This window comes from Athene noctua, chromosome 8, assembly GCF_965140245.1.
Source record: "Athene noctua chromosome 8, bAthNoc1.hap1.1, whole genome shotgun sequence".
NCBI classification, from domain to species: Eukaryota; Metazoa; Chordata; class Aves; order Strigiformes; family Strigidae; genus Athene; species Athene noctua.
The window spans coordinates 26,315,720-26,338,682 of record NC_134044.1 but is presented as its reverse complement, the minus strand read 5'-3'; the positions used below and the strand labels follow the sequence as shown (position 1 = coordinate 26,338,682).

The window sequence follows — 22,963 nt, the reverse complement described above, 5'->3', positions numbered from 1 at the left end:
AGCAGTGACTGGGCTTTTATGAACTATAGCATCACTAGCAATCCCAAGATTTCAGGGCTCTGGTTGCCTAGAATCATGACTGCAGAGCATCCTATCAAAATTGCCTTTTCTTTTTCCTTTTTAATCTCAGGCAATCTGAAGATGAAAAGGTGAGGGCTTACTAGTTCAGTCAGCATTCCCGACACAAGGGTAGAGGTGTGCATGTGTTCTTGACACAGCTTACTCAAGAGTTTCCAGGCAAGGAAACATATTTTCTAATATGCATATATGATGGTGGAGAATAATTTGATTAGTTGACAATAACATCTCACAGCAACTGGGAAGAGTGACTGACAAGAATATATACATAGATGCAGAAATTACAGCTGGTTTCTGATTACTCTTCTGATTACTCCAAAATGGTATTTCATGACTTAAGAAGTGGTCTATATATATTCCAGTGTTCATTTTCACAGGCTACATCCCTGTTTAGAAAGTCCTTAACAACATTTAATCTCTCTGCTGTTGTTATTCCTCATAAAACTGTCACAAAGGCTGATGAGCAAACTTACTCATGCAAAACTGGCCGAACAACCGTGTCTCCTTGAGTATGAGCCTTATAAAACAGTGTGTACAGGTAGGGCAGCAAAGTGTAGCGAATGTTCAAGTAATACTTGGAGGTATTCACCAAGACTGAATCAGCTCCAAACGCAGCCGGATCCTGAGACTGAAAACAAATATTGGAGTATTATTACTTTCATCATGCAGAAAACACTCTGCCAAGCATGTGAAAAGCGGCTGTTTCAGAGAGGTAGAAATTCAGCTGTGCACATCTACACGGTGTTTGCCTTCTGGGTAGTGTGACTTGAGGTCCTGCTCCTCCAGGCTTCCTGTGTTTTGCCCTGCACATCCCTCCTTGCCCACCTGCAAGGAGGGCACCTCAGGGCTAGCTCAGGTTTCATCCTGGCATGCAGTTAGATTCATGGTAAAGGACACCCAAGTGTCAGTCTGATGGCTCACACAGCAATGAGTGCTTGCCCTTGGGTGTAGGCACAACCAACAGTGATGAAACTGTTGCCAAATAGGTGTAGTCTCAATTAACCCTTATGAAGCTGAACCTCTCAGATCTAAGATTTCATAAAAAGAGCTTAAGTTTCTGCCGTTTTCAAGCTGGTCAGCTACACAACTGTCAGGGATGGTAATGATTACTAGTGACACTATTAAAGGGAATATGGCAGTGTAACATAGCGTTTTCTAAGAGAAGGCACAACTTACTATGAATCCTTCAGCATTGTGATTCCTGGAAAATGGATAAAATGCTCCTACTTGCATCCATCGTCTGCAAAGTTCTTCTGTGGTGTTGTCGAAGAAACCACAAATATCTGCTCCAATCTTTAAGTAGAAAGAGAATGTGTTAGATGTACAGAGCACTACACCTCTAATGTCTACACAAATCTCGTTTTCAGAGATGGATTAATGCAACCTTAATTGCTAGTCAGAGTGGCCAAGACTTTCAGCACAATTGTACTTTTCTTCTTTCAAATTCAACTATGTTATGCAAAAAATTAATCTGATTACTTGCTAACACGGCCCATAGTTCTATTTCTTCCAAACTTTTATCTTTCTGTTCAGTGCCAATATGCATACATTAGGAAAAAAAACTCAAGTGTCATACAAATTCAGATAATGGGAATGAATTTGGGTATTTCCTTCATAAATAGTTGTCTGCATTTCATTTGGACTAATAAGAAAAACACCCAAGTGTTTCATGTCGATCACTAGTGTTTAAAAATTACTAGAAGTAACAGGTAGCTTCAGATATATAAAATAATATGTTTGTTACCCACGTTTATCTCACTATACACACACAGACACAGTAATCAAAATAAATGGTCCAAACTAAAATCAATAATTTGAAAAAAAATGTTAAAATCAGATTCCTAAAGACAAATAATTTGGAGATGAAAATGTGAGGTGGTTATCTAGATAGTGTTTGATTAGATAATCTGTTCTCAGAGGTAGAATTAGTGTTTATCCATATGTTTGGAAAGGATGTCACAAACTAATGTCATACATAAGGTATTCCAAAGAGGTTAAAGTCCAACATTCCAGGTATTGCCCATTTTAAGTGATCCCATGTTGCTGCATTATCTCCCAGCCAGTGTCCTGTGTCCTTTCCTGATCCAACAAATGTAGACCTCGAAATAAGGAAGCTGCGTTTTCCAGGAAAGAGTGCTTCAATGGCTCTTAAAAGGAAACAAGACTGGAATTACACAAAGGTCAAAAGGTGACTTGGGCTTCAACAGTTTTGTATAAGGTAGATTTGCAGTGACTGATTTACGATAAGTATTCATTCCAGGGATGTGGACTCCTTTATGGTTAACCAGGTGTATTTTAGCAAAGTTCAAGACATTGATTTTAAGTAATCTTTCTATAAAGCTTTGACAATCAATATGTGGCCTTTACTACCAGCTTTAGTTAGTAGATTTTGCTTTAGCTGCATTGGCTTAAATATAATACAGTACTTTCCAGGGATTGAGTTCCTTTAAAAGTGAAATCTCTTGATGTTTTCAAAAATTCAGGCCATGTACTGTTCTGAAAACTTTTTGTAAAGATTTTAGAATGCATTCCTTACTTCCGTGTTGATATGATCATGGAATATCCATAAAGACTGTGGACATCATAATGTTTCCCCCACTTCTGCACTGCATCCATACAAAGTGTCTTGGAATACATAAGTTTATCAAGAATACCTTCAATAAAGGAATACAAATATCACTTTTAAAGTATATTTCTATTATTAATATTTCCAATCTTTAATGCACATTCATGACATTCAAGCCTTTTTTTTTTTTTTCTCTTTAGTGTTTGCACTAAGGCCAGTATTTCTACTACAAAACCAAAATGCTACTCTTGGCTGCTGATTTGAATCATCTTTGCTCTGTGACCTTTTCTACTCTTGAGCTTTGCACCCATGCAGGTAATAACTGAGAACTACGCTCTAAATTTATGAGTTATTATCTGACAAAATGTAGGCAATGGTTACTTAAATCTTCTACTTGATACAAAGTATGAACTCCATTTTGGTTCTGCATATATCTCAAAAACTACTGATAGTGAAAGAAGATCATTATATTATCAGACATAAATAAGGCACTGATAATATTCAGTAATCATTTGTAAAGGGAAGAAACCACAGTTATATAAACCACGCCTTCAACGAGGGCCAAAGTATACTGGCATTTTTTATAAGGTAATGTTCAACCCCTGCCCATAAGAACTACATTAAAACTACTTTGCATACTTGTAGCCAATTGCACGGTACTTCATAAACTTCTTGATATTTTGATTTCGTGTTAAAGTAGATGGACTTACTGGGAGTGAAAGGAGGATAGTTTAAGTCATTCTGCTCACAACCTTTTTTTGAGCCTTTAATGAAGTTGGATACTTCATTCATATCCTGAAAAGTTAAGAAGCAGAATGTAAAGACATTTCCTCAGTTACATTTTCCTAACAAAATCTTATGGTTTATTCTCTTAGCCTTTAAGGAATAATTACATAGAACTAGTACCATATAATTAGGTGAAAATTATATAACTCAAACACTGACTTGGTCCATTCCTGTTTTAATATGTCTCAGTGTTGGACAGCCTTCTAGGCAGGTGAGCATTATGTCACAAGAGCTACATCTTATCCCTCCACAGAAAGAAATTGCAAGAGGTGTTCCTGTATACGTTGTGCCTACCTATGAGCAACTCCACACATGTCCCAAGGGAAATGTCTTTGGTATAGAGTGTGTGTTTGGAGAGAAATGCATTGTTACTTACTTCCTCTCACAAGGTGACTAGATATTCTTAAACAACACCTTTATAGTACTTTCCAACCCATTACACTTTCAAACTTTGCTGTCTTCTTCCATGAATATTTTATTTGGCAGTGTTGTAAGTGTATTTCTGTGAATCCCTCAATGTGCCGCAGGAAAAGCATGCATGGAAGAAGAAAGCAAATTCATAATGGAGGCATTGTAGTCTAGTGACCAATTTGCTTCACTTAGTTATTTGCTCTCTGTAAGAGACCTGTGCAGTCTTACACTTCATAGCTTGACTTGACAGAATCACAGAGTCAGCAAAAATAAGTGAGAAAAACTCAATTCGATCACACAGTATTGGGCTTACGTAGGAAGGTTTTGGTAGCAGAGGGGCTACAGGGGTGGTTTCTGTGAGAAGGTGCCAGAAGCTTCCCCGTGTCCGATGGGGCCAAGGCCAGGCGGCTCCAAGATGGACCCAGCCCTGGCCAAGGCCGAGCCCATCAGCCACGGTGGTAGCGCCTCTGGGATAAGGGGTTTGAGAAGGGGGAAACCTGCACTACTGTACCTGAAGAGAGAGGAGTGAGCCCGTGTGAGAGCACCAACTCCGCAGGCACCGAGGGCAGAGGAGGAGGAGGGCAGGAGGTGCTCCAGGCCCGGGGCAGAGGTTCCCCTGCAGCCCAGGGCAGCCCATGGGGAGGCAGCTGTGCCTGCACCCAGGGAGGCCACGGGGGAGCAGAGACCCACCTGCAGCCCGGGGGGACCCCACGCCGGAGCAGGGGGATGTGCCCCAAGGAGGCCGTGACCCCGTGGGAAGCCCCCGCTGGGGCAGGGGCAGAGGGTGAGGAGTCCTCCCCTGAGGGGGAAGGAGCAGCAGAGACGAGGGGTGATGAACTGACCACAGCCCCCATTCCCCGTCCCCCTGCGCCGCTGGCGGGGAGGAGGGAGAGAAATGGGGGGTGAAGCTGAGCCCGGGGAGAAGGGAGGGGTGGGGGGAAGGTGTGTTAAGATTTTATTTCTTATTATCCTACTCTGATTTGACTGACAATAAATCAAGTTACTTTTCCCAAGTTGAATCTGTTTTGCCTGTGACAGTAATTGTTGAGTGATCTCTCCTTGTCCCTTATCTTGACCCATGAGTTTTTACTGTATTTTCTCTCCCCTGTTCAGCTGAGGAGGGGGGTGATAGAGCAGCTTTGGTGGGACCCTGGTGTCTAGCCAGAGTCAACCCACCACACACATTGCAGCAGCAGGACTGTATGTTGCCATACAAGTTAGTTTAAATTTGTTACAGGTTTTTAAAATGCATGGCAAAATATTCAGTAGATTCTTGTTTTCTTTCCAAGTATTTACTGACTTTTATCTAAAAGGAAGTAGGAAAAACACACCAAAATAAATTAGAGAGGAAGGCAGTAAGACAGGGATTGAGAAGTTTAAGTATAGATTTCCTTCAAGCACACACTTTTCAGAAGATTTATTACAGGATATTCCTTTAAAAAACTAATCTGGTCAGTCAAAATGGTTCTTAATCTCATCTGATTTCCATGAACTGTACCCAAAATCCACTGTGCCAGATTGCATCTTAGTCCTTTTGTGGGACCATATCTAAGGAGCCTGATTTTTCCAAATCTTTATCTGGAATAGCGATTGCGGATTTGCTAACTGGAAATTCCATGAGCCACCTGGAGCATGGACACATCGATTATATGTATGATACCCTGTATTCAGGACCTGTTTAGCACACACTCACTGAGCAGGTATGCAGGTCTCCAAATATCACCATTTTAAGTACAGGAGGTGTTAGCATTTGGCTTTAGCAATTTTTTTTAAGTGTCACTGAACATCCAAAAAGCAGCACACCGAACATTTAAATGCCATGATTAATGATTCAAATTAAAATTTAAAATTCAAATTTGAATTGCAAATTCAACACCAGAAGACATACACATCCTGCATTGATTTCAGCTTAGTAATAGTAAACATCATTTTCAAATCCAATGCAAATTGAATTTGATAAACATCTAGCCTTGCCTACTTAAAATAAAAATAAAAGTTCTGAATAACTTACAATCCAGATCCCATCATATGGCACTACGTTATAAAACAGTTTGCATTCTTCCACCCACCAGCTAGTGCACTCTGGGTTGGTGAAGTCTGGGAACACAGCTTCCCCTGGCCACACCTGCAATATTAAAAGGCAAATAATTAATTAAGATTTTAATGATATTAAAAAGATCTCCTAGAATCATAGAACAGCCCAGGTTGGAAGGGACCTTGAAAGATCATCTAGTCCCACATTTCATGGGAAAGGGAACCCAGATGAGATCATCTAGCACCCTTCCAATCACATCTTGAAAACCTCCAGTGATGGGGACTCTACCATGTCCCCAGGGAGGTGTTTCCAGTGATTGTTCTCACTGCAAAAAATTTCCAGTGCAACTTGTATTCTCCATTTGGTTCCTTGTGAAGGGAGAGGTTCAGTGCTCTGTAGCTGCCTTTTAAGTACTGGAATACCATTCTCTTCTCTAGGGAAAAGAGGCCTAAATCCTTCAGTCTTTTCTCACAGGACAGGTTCTCCAGCCCTTCGATGGTCTTCGTGGCCCTCCTTTGGATCCTCTCATCTGTTTGCATCTCTTTCAACTGTGGGAACCAGAACTGGACACAGGTGCAGCCTGCCAAGCACCGAGTAGAGTGGGATGCTCACTTCTCTATCTCTGCTATCAGTGCCCCTTGGATGACGCGCAGGATTGGATTTGCTTTCGTCGCTGACTCGCGTTCAGGCTGTTGTCCATCAGGACCCCCACAGTTACCCATCGAGGGCAGTGTTAATACAGTGCTTTGATGAAGATTTTTGAATGATAAATTGCTAGAGTGACAATAGCTTGCATGCATAAAGAATGCAGAGAGTATGAGTTTCTTAACTTTGGAGTTTTCAATTGCTTTTCTTTTAAGTCATAAAAGGAACAATACATGACAGAATAATTTCTCAATAGAAATTATAAATTAAAAGCATGATGTGTGAGCTGGCTCTTCAGTTGCTACTAAAATAAATAGGAGTTGGCTGATGAATTGTCCCTCGATCTTTCAAACTACTTTATTTTTCCTATATGCTTAATGTAAAAATTTTTTTAAAAAAATCAAGAAAGCTTGAAAAGTATCATATCCTAAATGAGACCTTATAAATTTAGTTGTCATTGGCAAGTTATTTTACTGAAAGAATAAACTTAGAAAATGAGAATTTAAAATGAGCCTCTGACCCAAATTAAACCATAACAGTGACAATAGTCCAAGTTCATATTCATAAAAATGTGATTACCTCCCCAAGTAGCGTTGTTACTTCATCTGATTCATTAATCCAGACTTTTTTTGCCTCTCCCCTGACGTGACTTCCATACGGACTACCATCAACTAGATTTTGTGTGCTAATAGCAGGATCCTAAAAAAAAAAATAATCAGAAAACAAAAAATAAGAAGAATCCAGGATACACTCCATCAGTTATTATGGACTCCTAGAATGTTGGGCAATAAATGTAGTATTTACACAGAAGAAGCAAAGTATAATAATAAACGGTTATAATTATAGTATTTACAAGGTAAAAAGAAATAGTTAAATCCTTACCAATATGATAATATATTTTTGTCCATAATCATGCATATAAGCTGCAAAATTAGGAAGATCTTTAAACTTCACTTTGTCATAAGTAAAATCTTTCTTTTCCTCCATATAATCAATATCAGTGATCTGAGCATCCTGAAAGCGAAGGGAGTTCAGTTTTAACGGGAGAAGTGATACAAAGAGATTTTGTATATTAGTCCAACACAATTTCTTCTGACAATTCGTGTTTGTCCTATAGTTAATTTACTGTTGGGACTTTACTGCAGCCTGGCAGAAGAAAGTATGCTGTCAGGACCATTTACAAACAATGTGAATCTCATCTCATACTTACAGCCCTAATTAATGGTACTGACACATCTTTTGTGCCTAAAAAGAGATGCATTTAACATTAACAGAATTTAAATGAATGTGTATATTGGCATCCTTTCAAATAGCCCCTGGATATGTGGCTATTTCATTGCAGTTGCCTGTCTCCGAGACCTGTCTCCTTAAATCCAAATATTTCTTCCTCAACTCTTAGCTTAATATTAGGATATTTTTATTCTATTTAAGCCATCAGGCTAATGCAATCTGAAATCCAATTTTAAAAGTTAATTGTACTTTACCTTTGGCTGTCAATTAAGAATAATATATGGTACTGTAATTGTCCACAGGACAATTAAAAAAAATTTCATGGATTAGATAACATGAGAAGATAAGTGGATATAGCTGGGAAATATCACTGAAAAAGTCTTACATTAAAGTGCTCAAATGAAACACTGTAATTAAACCCATGTCCCACATTCTGATAATGGGTCTACTATTAAAATGCACAAAACCCTTTGAGACCAGAAGCCCATCTATTAGAAATTGACTAATTTAAACTGATGTGAAATGAACCGTTGCAAAACACCCCGGTCAGGATCTCTGGGTCATTTCTCCAACAGAGCTCTGCTTTCGGGGGGTTGCTGCCCTCCTCAACCCCCATACTTACATAAGGGAGTCCAATCGCCCTGTTCCTCTCCACGACTCTCTTCACCTCATCCAGAGACCCGTAATTCCAGCGGCTGAGCTGGAAGCCCAGGCTCCAGTAGGAAGGCAAAGCTGGCAGTCCCACAAGCTGCAAGTTGAAAACAAAATTCCCACCCACTGTCAGTGGACACTACACCTGCACCTCAGCACCCATTTCCCTAGATCCATGCTCCTATTCATATTTGAGTAATATCCACTAAGCCTGAGGGTGTGAAATTAGCAGCCCACCCCAAAATGAACTATTTTTCTATATATTTTATTTAAGAAATGTAAATATATTAGGACAATGTCTATTCTTTAAAGTGTCACTGAAATCTAAGCAGATCTCCTCAAGTACTAAAGGTATCAATGATATTTTATGACCATAAAATCATGATATATCTGTAGGCACATTATCTACTGTGTAATATTGCAATATGAAAAAGAGTTAGTCCTTGGAACACAAGGGAGCCCCAGGAAGGAATAATAAGTTATTCATGTAGACCATCTCTAGCTCCAGTGACCACCATGTAAATCAGTCAGGCCGTGCAGACTGATAAATTTAGCATCTACAGACTTCTTGGATCTCAAGCTGCTGCACAGTCTCTGCTCCAGCATCTCCAGCAAAAGTAGTGTTTAAGTTTCAGCTGCCAGTAACAGGCCAGCTAAAAATATCTACATCCCAGTTTAACCCCAGCTAGCTATTACTAATGGCAGCAGTCACATTAGGGACATAACAGTTATTCTTAGTTAAATATATACTGAGTCATATTTTCAGTTAATAGATAACACAGTGAAGACACTGTCATATAAAGAGGAAAAAACAAAAAAATCACCAAAAAATCCCAAAGCACTTTTAAAAATCTGTTTAATGCATAATCTCTCTAGCTAAAGGCACCTTCAGGTACTCCTGGACTACTTGCTCTGGAGTGTTCCCCAAGAAGATATAGAAATCAAGGATCCCACCAATGGTTCTGTAGGTCACTGCTGGAGCAGGCTGCACCACGAACTCTGCCGGACAAGAGTGCACAAAACCAGTTCTGAATATCAATTTATTCAAAAATAACTGTCATTTTCTGGGTGATGATTAGAGAAGTTACGTAAGAAAAAAAAAAAAAAAAAAAAGAAGAAGAAAAAGAAATACCTAAGGAACCCAAACCCATTGATTAAACTTGCACTGAAGGGGAAATGTATTCAGATGACTCTTTAAAATGTCCACTTTTTCATGCCTTTACATCCTACAGAGAAGAGAACCAGAAGAAAACCAATGGCTCAACCTTCTATCTTTAATTATTTAGTACAACTTTCTGCCTTAAAGAGATGTGAAGAGCCCTGTAAAGCATACATAAATGCATGCTTATCTAAAGAGACTAAAGGGCTCAAATATTGCTCACTCCAGATTTAAGCTCCGATTCCAGTGTCCTGCACATCTGCACAGAGCTGCACAAGCCTCGGATAGGTTTCTGACCACCAGGTTTCCAGCACAATCTTCAAGTTAACTGTGAGCTACTTACTGCTTATGTCACGTATGCTAAACGCTACAGTTCTGATCCCAGTCCCACAGATCATTTAAAAGATATTTCACTGCAATGCTCAGAGTTACAGAGAAAGCTTTCTTACCCATGGCATTGCTATTCATTAGGAAAACACCAAAGGAGGCTCCGGTGCTGTCTTCCAAGCACAGGAAGAAAGTTTGAACTCCATATAAGTTATGCATTTCCTGGAGGGGTAAAAAGAAAAAAACCCAAGCTGATTAAAATCTATTAACAGTATCTGTTCTGGGATATTTCAACATATATCACAGGTGAACTTGAAACTCCTCAAAATACAGCAAACAACAAAAATAAAAATCTTAAAACATTCCTCCAGTCTGTTTTCTCTTTCCTGGCATTCTTCTCCTTTATGGGAACATGCTCCATTAAAACAAAAGTTTCCCCAAATATACAGAGAACAGAAGCAAGCAGGTATGATGGATCTTCAGGCAAATCTGCCTAGATTGCAGCACTATTTCTGGGTAATACCTATGCACATCGAGCAAACAACAGAACTTGAACGGTGCTTCCATCACCTTTCACCAGAGATTAGATTTTACATCTAATCTATATTTCTGTTAATCCTGCAAAGTAATAATTTTTATGTCTAATCTATGGAAATAACACAGTACCTTGCTTCTTTTTTATTTCCTTTCTAAGTTTTGTTTTGTTTTTTCCCCATTGTTATTATTAGCAACAAAAACCTTCAACATTTTTACATTTGTTGTAATAGTTGTGCTTCTTCCCCTGCAAAAGAAAACTCAGGACAAATTGACAAGGAACAGAACTCGAGCAATTTGCAATTAGCCTAATGATTCTCTTCACTGTTGGCTTAACTTAATGAGTCTACACTCAATAGAGCCATTCAGGTAAGAATTATCTTCAAATCAGTGAAAACAGTGAGAATGTTTCTCAAGGTAAGGGGGAGAAATTTCAAATTATACATTAATTACATTTATTGGTCTCACCCCCTAGTTTCTGTAAGTATATTGCCTGTTTCAGCAAAATATTGAAGTGCTATCTCAAAGTAAAGCCTATTGGGTTTTACCTAATGAAACTGGGGTAACAGAGACAAAAAGTCTTACAATTACTGAAAAATGGGTGCCCTAAAAATCATTTTGGAGACAGCCATAGAGTCTATAGAAACAAATAACTGCTGACAGATATCTTTTACCTTGTAAAGAGACAGCTGTTAAAGAGAACTTTTCCATCCTTTGCCGAGCTACAGGGATGTTAACTCAAGCAGCATGTGTCATCTGTACTGAGCGCTGCACACAGCAGTGCAGTAGGACATGGTGTTATTTACTTTATCAGTAGAAACTGAAGACTCATATATTAATGTTTATCAACTGGTTTTCAGATGCACGTCAACACAAAATTAAAAATATTTATAAAAATCTGCTCCTCGGGGAACTTCCATCAGTACCATCTAGCCTTTAGTAACAACACGCAGTGCCTGACACCTCTTTGGGGAAAAACATGATGGACGTTATTACTGTGTCTACTACATAACAGGCTTGGATTACAGAAGTCATCTGCAAAGACTAAGTGCAATAAAACCAGTCCTTACTCCAGAGGGGCCAATATCCCTGCTGAACACAGGCCAGGTTTTCCAGTTAACGTCATGCCGGTACTGCTTATGCACGTGCTCTCCCACCCCATAAATGTTGCTGCTCGGTAGTTTGATTGATAGCTGTAAAAACTGGTCAGCATACTGCAGAGGTCCTATGGTAGTATCAAACCTGATGAAGCAATCAAAAAAGAAAAATTATTTTACCAAGAATTGCTGTAGTAATTGTTTCTTCTCCTTTCAGGTAGAGCTGGGTAAGGGGTTCAGGTCTCCATACAGAGACCTGAAGGGGAGGGAGGCAGGATGGTGAGGGGCTGGAGCAGAGCGACCCTTGCACAGATGAGGAGATGAGCAGTGCCCACTGCCCCTACAGAAATCTCTCATACAAGAGGCCCGTCTGTTTTCAGGGGTACATCTGCACACCCCTCTTTCCAACAAAGCTTCCCACCCTGCAGCTGTTGCACCGAATCCTGAATCCACTCTCTGTGGCCACTCCCAGTAATGGGGCAGATGGAGAATTTCTGTGGGTGGACAGAAACACAAAAATAATCCACTCCATCCATCAGATTTTGCAAATCAGTTGCATCTTTTGCTTGCCAGGGAGAACAAACAAGACCCACTCTTGAGTCCTGCTAGGCCAGTCACTACATGGAAAGGCAGACTACAGCTCTCGAATAAAGCAAGCGTAGATGAGCACAGATTAAAGTGTTAATGTGACCCTCAGCAGGGTTCAAACCCCATTTCATGGGTATCACATCCCCTGCAGCAAATTCAACATAAAGCAACTGCTAAGCTTTTTAAAGAAAGTGAAGTTTGTGGTGTTGCAAATAGATGCAGAGAGTACTGTACAAAGAGAACAGGCAGAGATCAATATTCCTCCTTTACATCTATTAGCAAAACACACAGTAACAGTCAATTTCATTAATAAATTTTCTTCTGTTAATTTAATTTTGCACCGTTCACCACTCCCTTGCGTTACAATTCATGTTCCAAACAAGGATTACGTGAGATTTAAATACTTAAGACAGAACCTAATTTCATTTCTTGTTTTACAGGGAGGACTTGGGAAGCGGTGGGGAAATCGGAGTGGTGCTGAGGCAGGGAGCAGCAGGAGGCAGCCCAATTCCTGCCACGGGGAGCCCCAAGGAGCAGCTCACTGCAAGGCACTGGACTCTTGGATTTGCCGCCCTTCCTTTAGCTCTGCTGAGCTGTTGCAGCTGTAATGGTGAACCAGGCTCTAGACTCTCCTGACCAGCAAAGCGTCAGGTTGTGACCCCACCTGTGGTCCCCAGTGGTCCCAAAAAGGCCTCACTGGGCATCTTAAGCATCCTCCCTCCTGATGGATGGAGGCCACCATCTGTAGGGAACTTTTTCTACAACCAAGTGTATGCCCACAACACTACCAACATGTGTGACAATAATTTTGGGATTCTGATCATGTTTATCTTAGTGATAAAATTAAATATTTCCCTAAGAAGCCAAGTGCACAGGAATGGTTGAAGAGATTTGCATTTCCTAAGCAACACCAAATATCATCCTGGGTAAAAGTCTCCCACAACTCATAGAATCATTCAAACAAACCAAATTTCCTTTCTCTTGAACTTCGTCACGTTCACTTTCCTCTTTCATACCTCTAAGATTTTGAATCCAATCCAATTGGTGAATGTGTCACAACTGAGCCCTGCCTGGAAGAAGCAGGAGCTTCCATTGGTCATCACTTTTTAAATGAAACAATCACAAATAGAATGCCATTGTGAGTTAAACCAGATTTGATGCAGAGGGCAATTGCAGTGAAGCTCTTCCTCAGCTTTGAAGGTTATCTTCAACTTCATTTAAACCAAGAGTTTACTGGGATCTGCACAAACACCCTCTTTCCCCAAAAGCAGAGAAAATGACTGAATTCAGGACAGCAAACTACCTCGATATGTATTAACATTATACACAATTTCAAAGGAATATGCTCTCATCTACTCGATTTCTGTAGCTTTAATTGGAAACTCTTTTTACAGCTGTACTTTCCTGTAATATTTGTGACATTTAACAGTCATGATATTCCTATAGGGGAGAGGAATGTAAATTTTGCTTTACGCAAACACAGCCACATTAATTTTACAAGACTTTATCACTTCAGATGTATTATACACCATAACTACATTTATCACTATGAGTATGTAATTATCAGTAAGTTCTTTTATGCATAAAGAGGTCCTTAAACTATTAAATAAACACACGGTGCGTTCATGATTACAAACACTGCACAAACAAGTGACAAGAACAGGGGAGTTTGGCCTTGCTACAATTTCTATCTGCTCATATTACCTTTTCTTTTAAGTTAAAAATACAAACACTTGAGGGAGGCTTCACAGGTCTGATGTATTTCTGTGCAGTTTTAATGATTCCAAGGACTATGTCGCCCATCTGCTCACAAACTGTACTGAAACCTGCTTTCTTGGGTGGGGGGCAGGGGGAAGCCTGTCTTCCCAATGAAATGATGGCAGTCTTTCAGGTTCTCTTGCACATTATGATGCTAAGAGGTCTGCCAGAACTCTAACTCTTTTGAGGGGCTCTAGTGCAACAAAGGCTGATGGAAGGTCCCAGGCTTTATAACTATCTGGAGAATTAGGATTTCTGTATTGATCTATAATAAAATATTGTTCCCCACTCTTCCTTTTCTAAAGAGGCCCCCAGTTTGCTTGGTTGTTTGAGAGTTGGGGGAAAGCACACCTCTTGTTGAAAACAATCCCCTAACCAAGGATTTATCTCTGGGATAAGGACTGCCTATCCCAAGCTAACAACAGCTTCCCTGAAAGTACTCAGAGTCAAGAATCATTGCAATTTTTTTCTTTAGAGACAGAAATGCAACCACTTTTATCAAATTAAACAACAGCCCAAGGAAAAAGACTACCTTCCAGAGTGCTGCCTCAACACGGTTCTGTTGGAAGAGGTTTCTTATTCCCTCCCCGTATACCTGTTTAATCCGTCACACACTACTGAATACCAAGTCCATCTTTTGTGCTCTCTATAATTGCAAATCAATCACTGCAGAGGATTCTAAGCAAGAAAACAATACAAATAAGAGCACAAAAGCAATCGCTAATTAATTAAACCTGAAGCGTTGATAATCCAAGTGGCCTAGCACTCTGGCAGGTAATCATTCTTGGACTGATTTCATAAGCATGTTCATCCTGACACTTCCCCCTTCTAATGGGTCTCAAAGCCATGCCGTTAGGTTTGTAGGCTTGTACTACTTATTTAGTTTGAGAACCTAAACAGGACGATAGCATGCAATCTGCTGGTCCCTCAATGTGTTACTACAGCACTGCATGTCCAGCTTATCAGTGGCCTGCACCACCTACTCTTGGATAGCACAGGTCCAAAGGGCAACCTGGTTTTGGTGATTCAGAGCTTCTGCATGATTGCAACAAATAAGATAAAAGATGCACAAAGAGTGTTCCCATACAAGGACTCCTCTGGATAATAACATTTTCGCAAACTGATGGAACAGAGTAGATGTAAAGTTTTCCCTAATACTGGGGGAAAGGGAACAGAGAGCCAGACCTCAAAGCTTTCAGACAGAGCTCTCCATATCACAGAATTTGTTTCCAAAGGCCTCACAAGAGTCCTTGCAGAACACCCATCAGCCAGAAGAAGGGACAAAGCAGATGACACGTCCAAGAGGGCACCTCACACACGGTATCTTGGACATACATTGTTGCATGGCAACGTGGCCTTTCAGAGAAAACCAACAGCGTCCGTGCCAGTCAGTAAAAGCACCACCGTTACTTACAGCACTCTGCCGTTGCTCGCTCTGGTCACCACGATGCCAAAGGGGTTCTGCTTCACATCCACTTTGTAGTTTGGATTGGAGGCTGCAGATCCAGTGAAAGGTCGCACATGCTCGTGAGGAACTTCAAATCTTTGGTTTTTAGGATCAGTGATCTGCACACATTTAAACAACCAAAGTGTTGGGCCTTTAAAAACTAATGCTAAATTAAAACATTTTCCAGCATTTCCAACGTATTTCTGACTTAGGATATTCCCACCAGTATCCCAGTCTCTTCTGCCTTCATTGTTATTCACTTCCAAGTTTCATCATTCATTCTCAGCCATTTCTCTCATAATACTTGACCCTGTGTTTCCCTTGCTCAGCAGGAACCCACGGCAAGAGGAAGGTCTTCCACAGCAGAAGGCTTGCTCAACCCCAGAACCCATCAATATCCCACATTCATGACACGGACTGTTGAATTTTCCTTAGAGAACAGAAATCATTGGAAGAGCTAACGTCTCCTGTCAAAATGATTGAGAGATGGCCAGGCCCTAAATAAACAGTAAGGAAATATATTTATCCCCAGAATTTTCCTATGATGAGGAAAAAAGGTAGATAATATAAAAGCTGAGCTTTTCAAAGGTCTCAGTAATTTTTCAACCAGAAATCTTACTGTGCTGAACGCTCGTTAACCTGATGCATTGCCACACAGAGAGGACAAAGCAAGGAGGAGACGAGCACTTCAGTGGGAGTCATGGAAGTGCATCAGAAGGATTAATCCAGCCCTCCTAATCACACTGCACACTGACAGCCAGCCTATATTCTTGCTCAGAACATGAAGCTCAAAACAGCATGGATAAAAGATTAACCTTGAACCGGAAACGATTTGGTGTCTGATACTCTCCTGTGAGGAGGACAGTGTTGGCATCGTTTCCAAAGAGGGAAGGTGATGGCAGCCTTGTTAACGTAGTCTCGAATCCTTGGGAAAAAACACATTGCAATGTTATTGTGTTGAATCAGACATCAGCAGATGCATAAACTGGGGAGTTGAGTCTGCAGCTTACCCGCCTTAGTTGATCTTGTCGACCCATCTGCTTTGTACCCATGGTTTGAAGGGAAAAAACACCAGGGCACACTGATATCACTCTTGGGACTCCAGCAGCAGCCACGCAGGGTGCAGGTGCTCTGATTCAAGGACATCAGGGGCACAAATGAGCTGATTTTACACAAATAAATCCTCTATACTAAAACAGTTAAAATGCACATGGAGTGCTTTTTACCCCAAATACCAGAAACCTTAATAATAACTGCAATCAGACCAACTCCTTCTCTGAAACTCTACTGAGTTAGTTCAACAGCACAGAAGACTCTACATTGAAAGGATTATTTTCTGGATTTCAGAGTAGAAACTTGCTTATTAGACACTCATTCTTTCTTAAAACCAGAAGATCCACAGGCAAAATGAACATTTAAAAAGAATTTTTGAAGCATTTAGGCTGACAGATGCAGTTTATTCTGACCCAAAATCACACAGTGGAGGGGAGGTAAAAGTTACAGTTGGATTAACATCTGGTAAACATCTGGTTAAACATCTACATATGCATAATTGATCATTATGTTTAATATTTACATTTTAATGTAATTTTTCAGTATCAGAAATGTTCAGATTGCTTCTGCAGAACCTCCATTTGAGATAAATAAACTTTTTTCTCAAAAAATACCAAGTAAATAAACTTATTCTTTCAATTATGTCTCTCGGTGTAGTGGCACCAACCTTTACACTACCTTTCAGTAGTATAATAAGCTATAGTACCTTTACTTTGCTGTTAGAAATTAACTTCTTCATGCACTGTTTGCATGAGTTTTATGTTTGAAGATAAGATTTGGGTAATACATCGCTATGTTCCCACACATTTTCTCACATTAAACGCCTAACTCATTTCTCAGGGCAAAGGGCAGCAGTAATACAACAAGCTTCTCTGAGGGCAAAGGGCAGTGTCCATAAGTGATCTCAGGTACCCAAATCCATCATACAGATCTTCAAGACCTTTCCCTCCACCTGCCCACTAACAGAAGCGGTTTCTGCCTTCGTCTGATTGTGCTCAAATATTTTTGGTACTTGTGTCATGCTTATTTAAAATATTCTGCAGCTTGAAACAGGTGGAGACGGTCCAAAATCCCTATTGCTGCTTCCTTGGTGGCATTTGGTTTTGGGTTATAGAGCCCAACCTGGTTGGTGCAGGTCAAAAGCTTTTCTCAGACTCTGAACAGAGCAAAGATAAGTCAGCTCCAGCCCATGAATCATGGAAGCGTTGAAGGAAAGCACAGAGGGAGCTCACAGAGCCACTGGCTTGGGAAGTCAGTGTATTTATTTAGTACCAATTGCTCAGAGCACAGAATTCTCTGCAAAACCACCCAAGATAAAACCCGGATTCACCAAACGGATAAACGTTTGTCTCTCTGTCATGGACTCTTTACATCAGAAAACACGTCTGTTGTCATTTTCATCAAGTTTCAAACAAAAAAACATGATTGGAGGAGAGATGTAGTGACTCATTTTCTGCCACATTGATCCAGGAATCAGTGCACTTCCTAAGGCTGTGAAAAATCCACGCTCACTTTCCACCTCCCCAGTTCCCACCATGAGAGCTCCCTACTTTCTGTTTTATAAACTATTTCAGAGTAAATGAGAAGAAGCACCAATTCTCTCCAAGATTGCAGAGAACACAGCTTTGCTCCCTTACCTCATTACTTCCTTTCCTTCCTACATAGGGGAATATCCTAAATACGTAAGAACAGAGTTGGTTCCTCCATCCTCTTATCCCTTCCTAGCCCAGTGACTATCCCATACAACTCAGAATAGCTTGAACAACAGATTTTCCTAAAGTCTGGTAGTTCAAGCATCTATGTTTCCAACTTCATAAGCATGCTTGTCTTTTTCCCCAGCTACTTCTCATGAACACTTGTTGACTACTTTCAGCAGTTATTTTACAGTCCAGTGATACTCTCCTAGCTAGATCTTATTCTAGTGGATTTGTAAGCTAGAGGTCTGTATTTTTGTGGCACATTGATCTTGCTGCATAAGGAAGTAAATACAGAAGTGCAGATCGGTTACACCCAACACAAGGAAGAGAGCAGAGTTCATCCAAAGACACTGGAGAGGTTGTTATAAAAGCTGTCATTTAGTGTAAACAAAGGCGTGAGCTGATCACAGCCTCTGAGCTATAAAACCAGCGTAATAGATACCAATACCCAATAAAGCCAAAGAGAAAGTCAAAGCTTAATTAAAAATAATCTTGGATACAAGGAAACAGTTTATACTGGGATACACAATGAACAGCTTCTGAACACGAACTGAGCACCAAGGATTAAAAGAATAGCTTGTCTATGTACTGATCTAAAATGTTTCTCTTCTGTGCACCCAAACAAACCTCTGCCAGCAGGATATTTGGGGAAAAAAAACCCACACAAACCAAAATAAAAAACAATACCCCCTTCTCCCAAGCTTCCAGAGGTAGCAGTCCAATAATGGACTGCACTAGCTCTGCTCATGGTAGTTATTTTTTTTACTTGTGTGTTGTTCTTGTCTAATCAAACTTCACGACATTTTCCCACAGCACTGAATAGTTAATAAATATCTGCTTTCTTTCAGCATGTCTATCATCGTCAGCCCTGTGATCGGTTAATAAACATCTATTTGCTTTCCATACTTCTATCCTCTGCAATCCTCCTCAGTTTCTGCTTTCCTCTAGGACATCTTCAGTCAAGAAAGAAATCAAGACAGACACTAACCTGCTATATGAGCTTGGACAAATCATAATTTTCCCAGCTGCTGTATATTCTGAAAACCATTAATGGAAACCACTACAGAAGAGTTATTTCAAGGGGGTACCTGTAGTTTTACAGCTCTGCCGGCTGACGTGTTGGAGTAGCCTGAAGGAGAATCAAAATGCCTCCAGGAGAAGAGTTATACAGGAAAGAACAGACACACTGGGGTGGGACTCTGACTTGTGTCAGGCAGGCACCGAACAGCTTTTCTCAAGGCACAGGTTAAAGGGGATATTTATCTCTGATCCTGTGAAATCTGCTGCCTAGTCTTCACTAAGGAAAGAACTGCTTCAGGAATTGTACCTCTAAATCCAGAGCAGCTACCCCAATGTTCAAATCTGCATCTGGCCCTACTTATAGTTTGATTATTTCAAATCCAATATCTGTGATTCTATAATCAGTGACGGTAAAAATGGAAGGCTAGACTTACAATAAGGCTTACAGTTAGAGCAAAACTATTTCCCTCACTCTATGATGAGTGCAGCACTTAATGAGGGGTGACTGTTTCAAAGGCAGTAATTAAAGATTAAAGTGATCTGCGTGATCGCTTTAACTACCTTGGTGTGCTTGCTCCTGGGGGGGGTGAAGGAACCAAAAGAGTAGTGGAACAGGCTGTGATTTGAGCCTTTACTAACCTGTTCGCCCACAGACTTTATTGAACTATACATCATAACAAAACCCATGGCATGACACAAGCTTTAACAACTGTCACTTCTGGAATTAGACTGGGAATTTCTTCAGAGATTGAGACAACTGGTAAATAAATTTTTATACCTCTGTGAATGTCATAAACATCACACATCATAATATATTCACTATTATTAATCCTAAAATGCCCCCCCAGACCAAAGAAACATATCAGACATCCACCAGCTTCCATCAGAAAATGAGAATATCCATCGTAAAGATGAAAAACAACAATAATAATAATAATATTAAAAATAATAATAGCCTTTTAAGGCCAACCACTGCAAAAATGTTCTGAATGTGAAAGCACTGAAAAATTAAGATACTTTTCACTGGGAATCTTAACTCATAGATTCTTAAGCCAAAAGGTCATTTCTAAACTCTGTGCTTTCCGAGATCAGAGACAGCACAACAAAGAAAGACACGGACATTCAAATAGGTTCCGAAAGGAAACTGTGACCATGTCTCTCATATCACAAAAGTCTTGTGCATCTGGGTAAAATGCATCTTCACCTGCTATTTCTGAACTATTATAAATGCTAGTACTTGACCATCAGACAAAAAGAAACTGTTCAGGCAACTTGTGAAAAGTAAAGCGTGACTTTTTTTAACTGCTTGATGTCTGACTAATTTTGTTTCCACCTATCCCAAACTGAAATGGCTAGGGAGCACTTTGGCAGTGGTCTTCAACCTTTGACAGCAAACTGCTACCGTGGCTAGAAAAATCAGGCCACCTGTCAACGGGCTGAAATGGGATATACAGGAATTCCACCTCCCTGCAATACAATCAGTCAATCACAGATTAAACAAGGTTAAGAAAACAACTGAAATAGTACAGACTAGTTACATTTGTGTAATTAAAGCATGAGATTTTACAGGATAAAGCCTATTTTCTAATTTTTTCTAGAATGTTTTCAGACCTTGGTTGCTACTTGATCCGGGATGCAGTCAATTCTCTCTGCTACTATGATGTTTGGACATTCTGGCGAAAACTCTGTTAGGGAAGTAAATTAAGGGGTTATTACCATGATTTCCAAAATGTAGGAATAAGTTGATTACCTCTTAACTCAGTAACTGCTTCTGCTGGCTGTTTCTCACCATCTTCAAACTCTAACTATTAATATAGATACAAATAAGTGTAAATTATAGATAGTGTGATTTATTTCTACTTTTGAAAAACTGCACGCAACTATTTCAGATAAATTGCAATTCAGGACAATTGCAATTTAAAGTTTTTGAACAAATGGGTGATATTGATAATTTTCTTTCTTAAGTTATACATTAATCCAAACTTCAGGAAATCTTGTGGCTCAATATGCATTGCTTAGTGTGAAAATGCACACCAAATTAAAATTGGAAGGACATTGCTTCTTCCTAAATGGTTCTGTGCTGCTGCTCTCACAGGTGCTCCTCCCCCTCAAATACTGCTCTGCTCTGAATCAGAGCATCTGGTAAAAGCACCTTAAAGCTCCATCAGGATGCTCTATTAGATTTCAGGTTTGTCAGACCAAATTTAAGGGGACCTCTTGGCAACTTTAGCTGACAAAAGGGTACCTGGCGGTTGGTTGCAGCGTCCCCCAACACTGAAAGCTACTTTACATATTTTTGGACCATTGTGTATGTTTGGAATGAGAACTGTGAAGTGTAGAAATCTTGTCTCAGGCTGAGACGAACACAAATAAACAGCCTCCCCTGTCTGCATTATCTGTAATATATGCACTTGTACTTTTTGTTCAGGCAGACTCCTACTCATCCTCTAACAGAAACAGACAGAAGATATGCAGATATTACTCTGTCGGGGCAGTTTCACTAAAATATCAAACTGTTTTGTATAAGCAATTATTTTTATTTTATTACTATTTTCACCTTCAAACTTTTTGCTTCAATCCCTGTGTGTAAGTGGGGTTACTCACACAAATAGAACTGTAAGTAAATTGGGTGCTCTATATCACATCACTGTAAGACAAGTGGTTTCTAAAGTACTAATACATTAGAAAGAAACACTATAAGTTTTGATGGTTATAATGTATGTTCCACACAATTTGGGTGCTCCCACACAGACTCCCTGCTCCCTTTTCTTTTTTTTTTTAGTGTTCTCTTTTTTATATTAAAAAATTCTGAGATCATACCAGTTCTATGTTTAAAAAACAAGTCCAGTCTTGACAGGGAGGGATAGAAGTTTTTTTCATGACAATAAATTCTGAGTCATGCTATTTATTATGTTCATAACTGATAACTTTACTCATATCTGTAGGAAGGGTTGACCATCATTGGGTAATGATAAGAAAATACAGAAACACTAAGAGTCAGTACTTTACAATGCTTCTTTTTTTTTTTTTAACAGCACTTAGAGTAATTTATTTTCTTTTTCTCATTTGAATGTCCACATTCATGAAAAGTCTGAATCCAGCAGTGGCAGAAATGATGCCAACAGTTAGTTCCTGAAGCTCTGTGGCATTTACAATAGCCTCAGCAAGCAGAGCTGAGCAGTTCCCACTCAGGGTTTTCACACTGGTCCTACAGCAGCAATGGGAAGCACTTACCTGTAGTTTTGATTCCGGATAATCCTGATGCTAAAAGCCCAATGAGGACACAGGCTATGATCGCCACCAGGCACAAGAGGACAATCAGGGTGACTTCCAGCCCACTGAACTTCTTCTTGCCCATCTAGACCCAGAGAAACACCACTGGTATAAGGAAAACACAAGGAACAGCTTTGGAAACCCTATAAAGTACATTACTAATTTATTAAGAAAATGTAGAAATTATTCAGGTTTTAAACCACCTCCCCTAATCTCAGGGCTTAAATAACACAGTACTGAAGGACTACGTGCAATAAATCTCCAATTCAGGATAATTCACGCAGCACAGATTACTGTATTATTTATTACACTAGTGGGCAATCACTGACAAGTGTATTTTGTTCCCTGCAAACCACTTATATAAAGAACAATTTTCTCCTGAGATTAACTATGGAGTTTCATACGTGGTCCTGAAATTCATGAAACAGAAAACAAAATCCTCTTCCACTGTTTTTTTCCTGTTTCTTTTTTTTTTTTTCAAATTTTCTTCCTGTTTTTAGACAAATCTTTATCCTATTTTATAAAGGAGAATGTAGATTTGTTAAAAACATACTTGACATACACTCTAATGAGCTCTGATTGCATGTTTGTGACACTTGGGAAAGGCA

At 39.8% G+C, this 22,963-nt stretch overlaps 1 protein-coding gene across 1 annotated transcript in view; it reads right to left on the bottom strand.

Annotated features, from left to right (window-relative positions):
* SI (sucrase-isomaltase) overlaps positions 1 to 22,440 on the bottom strand; it is a 52,567-nt gene extending 30,127 nt beyond the window's left edge. The window contains exons 1-17 of the mRNA XM_074911709.1: positions 22,317 to 22,440; positions 20,694 to 20,767; positions 16,323 to 16,443; positions 16,128 to 16,237; positions 15,280 to 15,431; positions 11,493 to 11,664; positions 10,011 to 10,110; positions 9,289 to 9,401; positions 8,374 to 8,499; positions 7,404 to 7,535; positions 7,101 to 7,220; positions 5,853 to 5,966; positions 3,355 to 3,439; positions 2,615 to 2,732; positions 2,054 to 2,225; positions 1,255 to 1,371; positions 552 to 706 (exon numbers count right to left, since the gene is read on the bottom strand). Coding sequence (XP_074767810.1) covers positions 552 to 706; positions 1,255 to 1,371; positions 2,054 to 2,225; positions 2,615 to 2,732; positions 3,355 to 3,439; positions 5,853 to 5,966; positions 7,101 to 7,220; positions 7,404 to 7,535; positions 8,374 to 8,499; positions 9,289 to 9,401; positions 10,011 to 10,110; positions 11,493 to 11,664; positions 15,280 to 15,431; positions 16,128 to 16,237; positions 16,323 to 16,443; positions 20,694 to 20,767; positions 22,317 to 22,440 — 2,105 coding nt within the window. The remainder of the gene's footprint in view (positions 1 to 551; positions 707 to 1,254; positions 1,372 to 2,053; positions 2,226 to 2,614; positions 2,733 to 3,354; positions 3,440 to 5,852; positions 5,967 to 7,100; positions 7,221 to 7,403; positions 7,536 to 8,373; positions 8,500 to 9,288; positions 9,402 to 10,010; positions 10,111 to 11,492; positions 11,665 to 15,279; positions 15,432 to 16,127; positions 16,238 to 16,322; positions 16,444 to 20,693; positions 20,768 to 22,316) is intronic.
* Between the last annotated feature and the right edge of the window lie 523 nt (positions 22,441 to 22,963).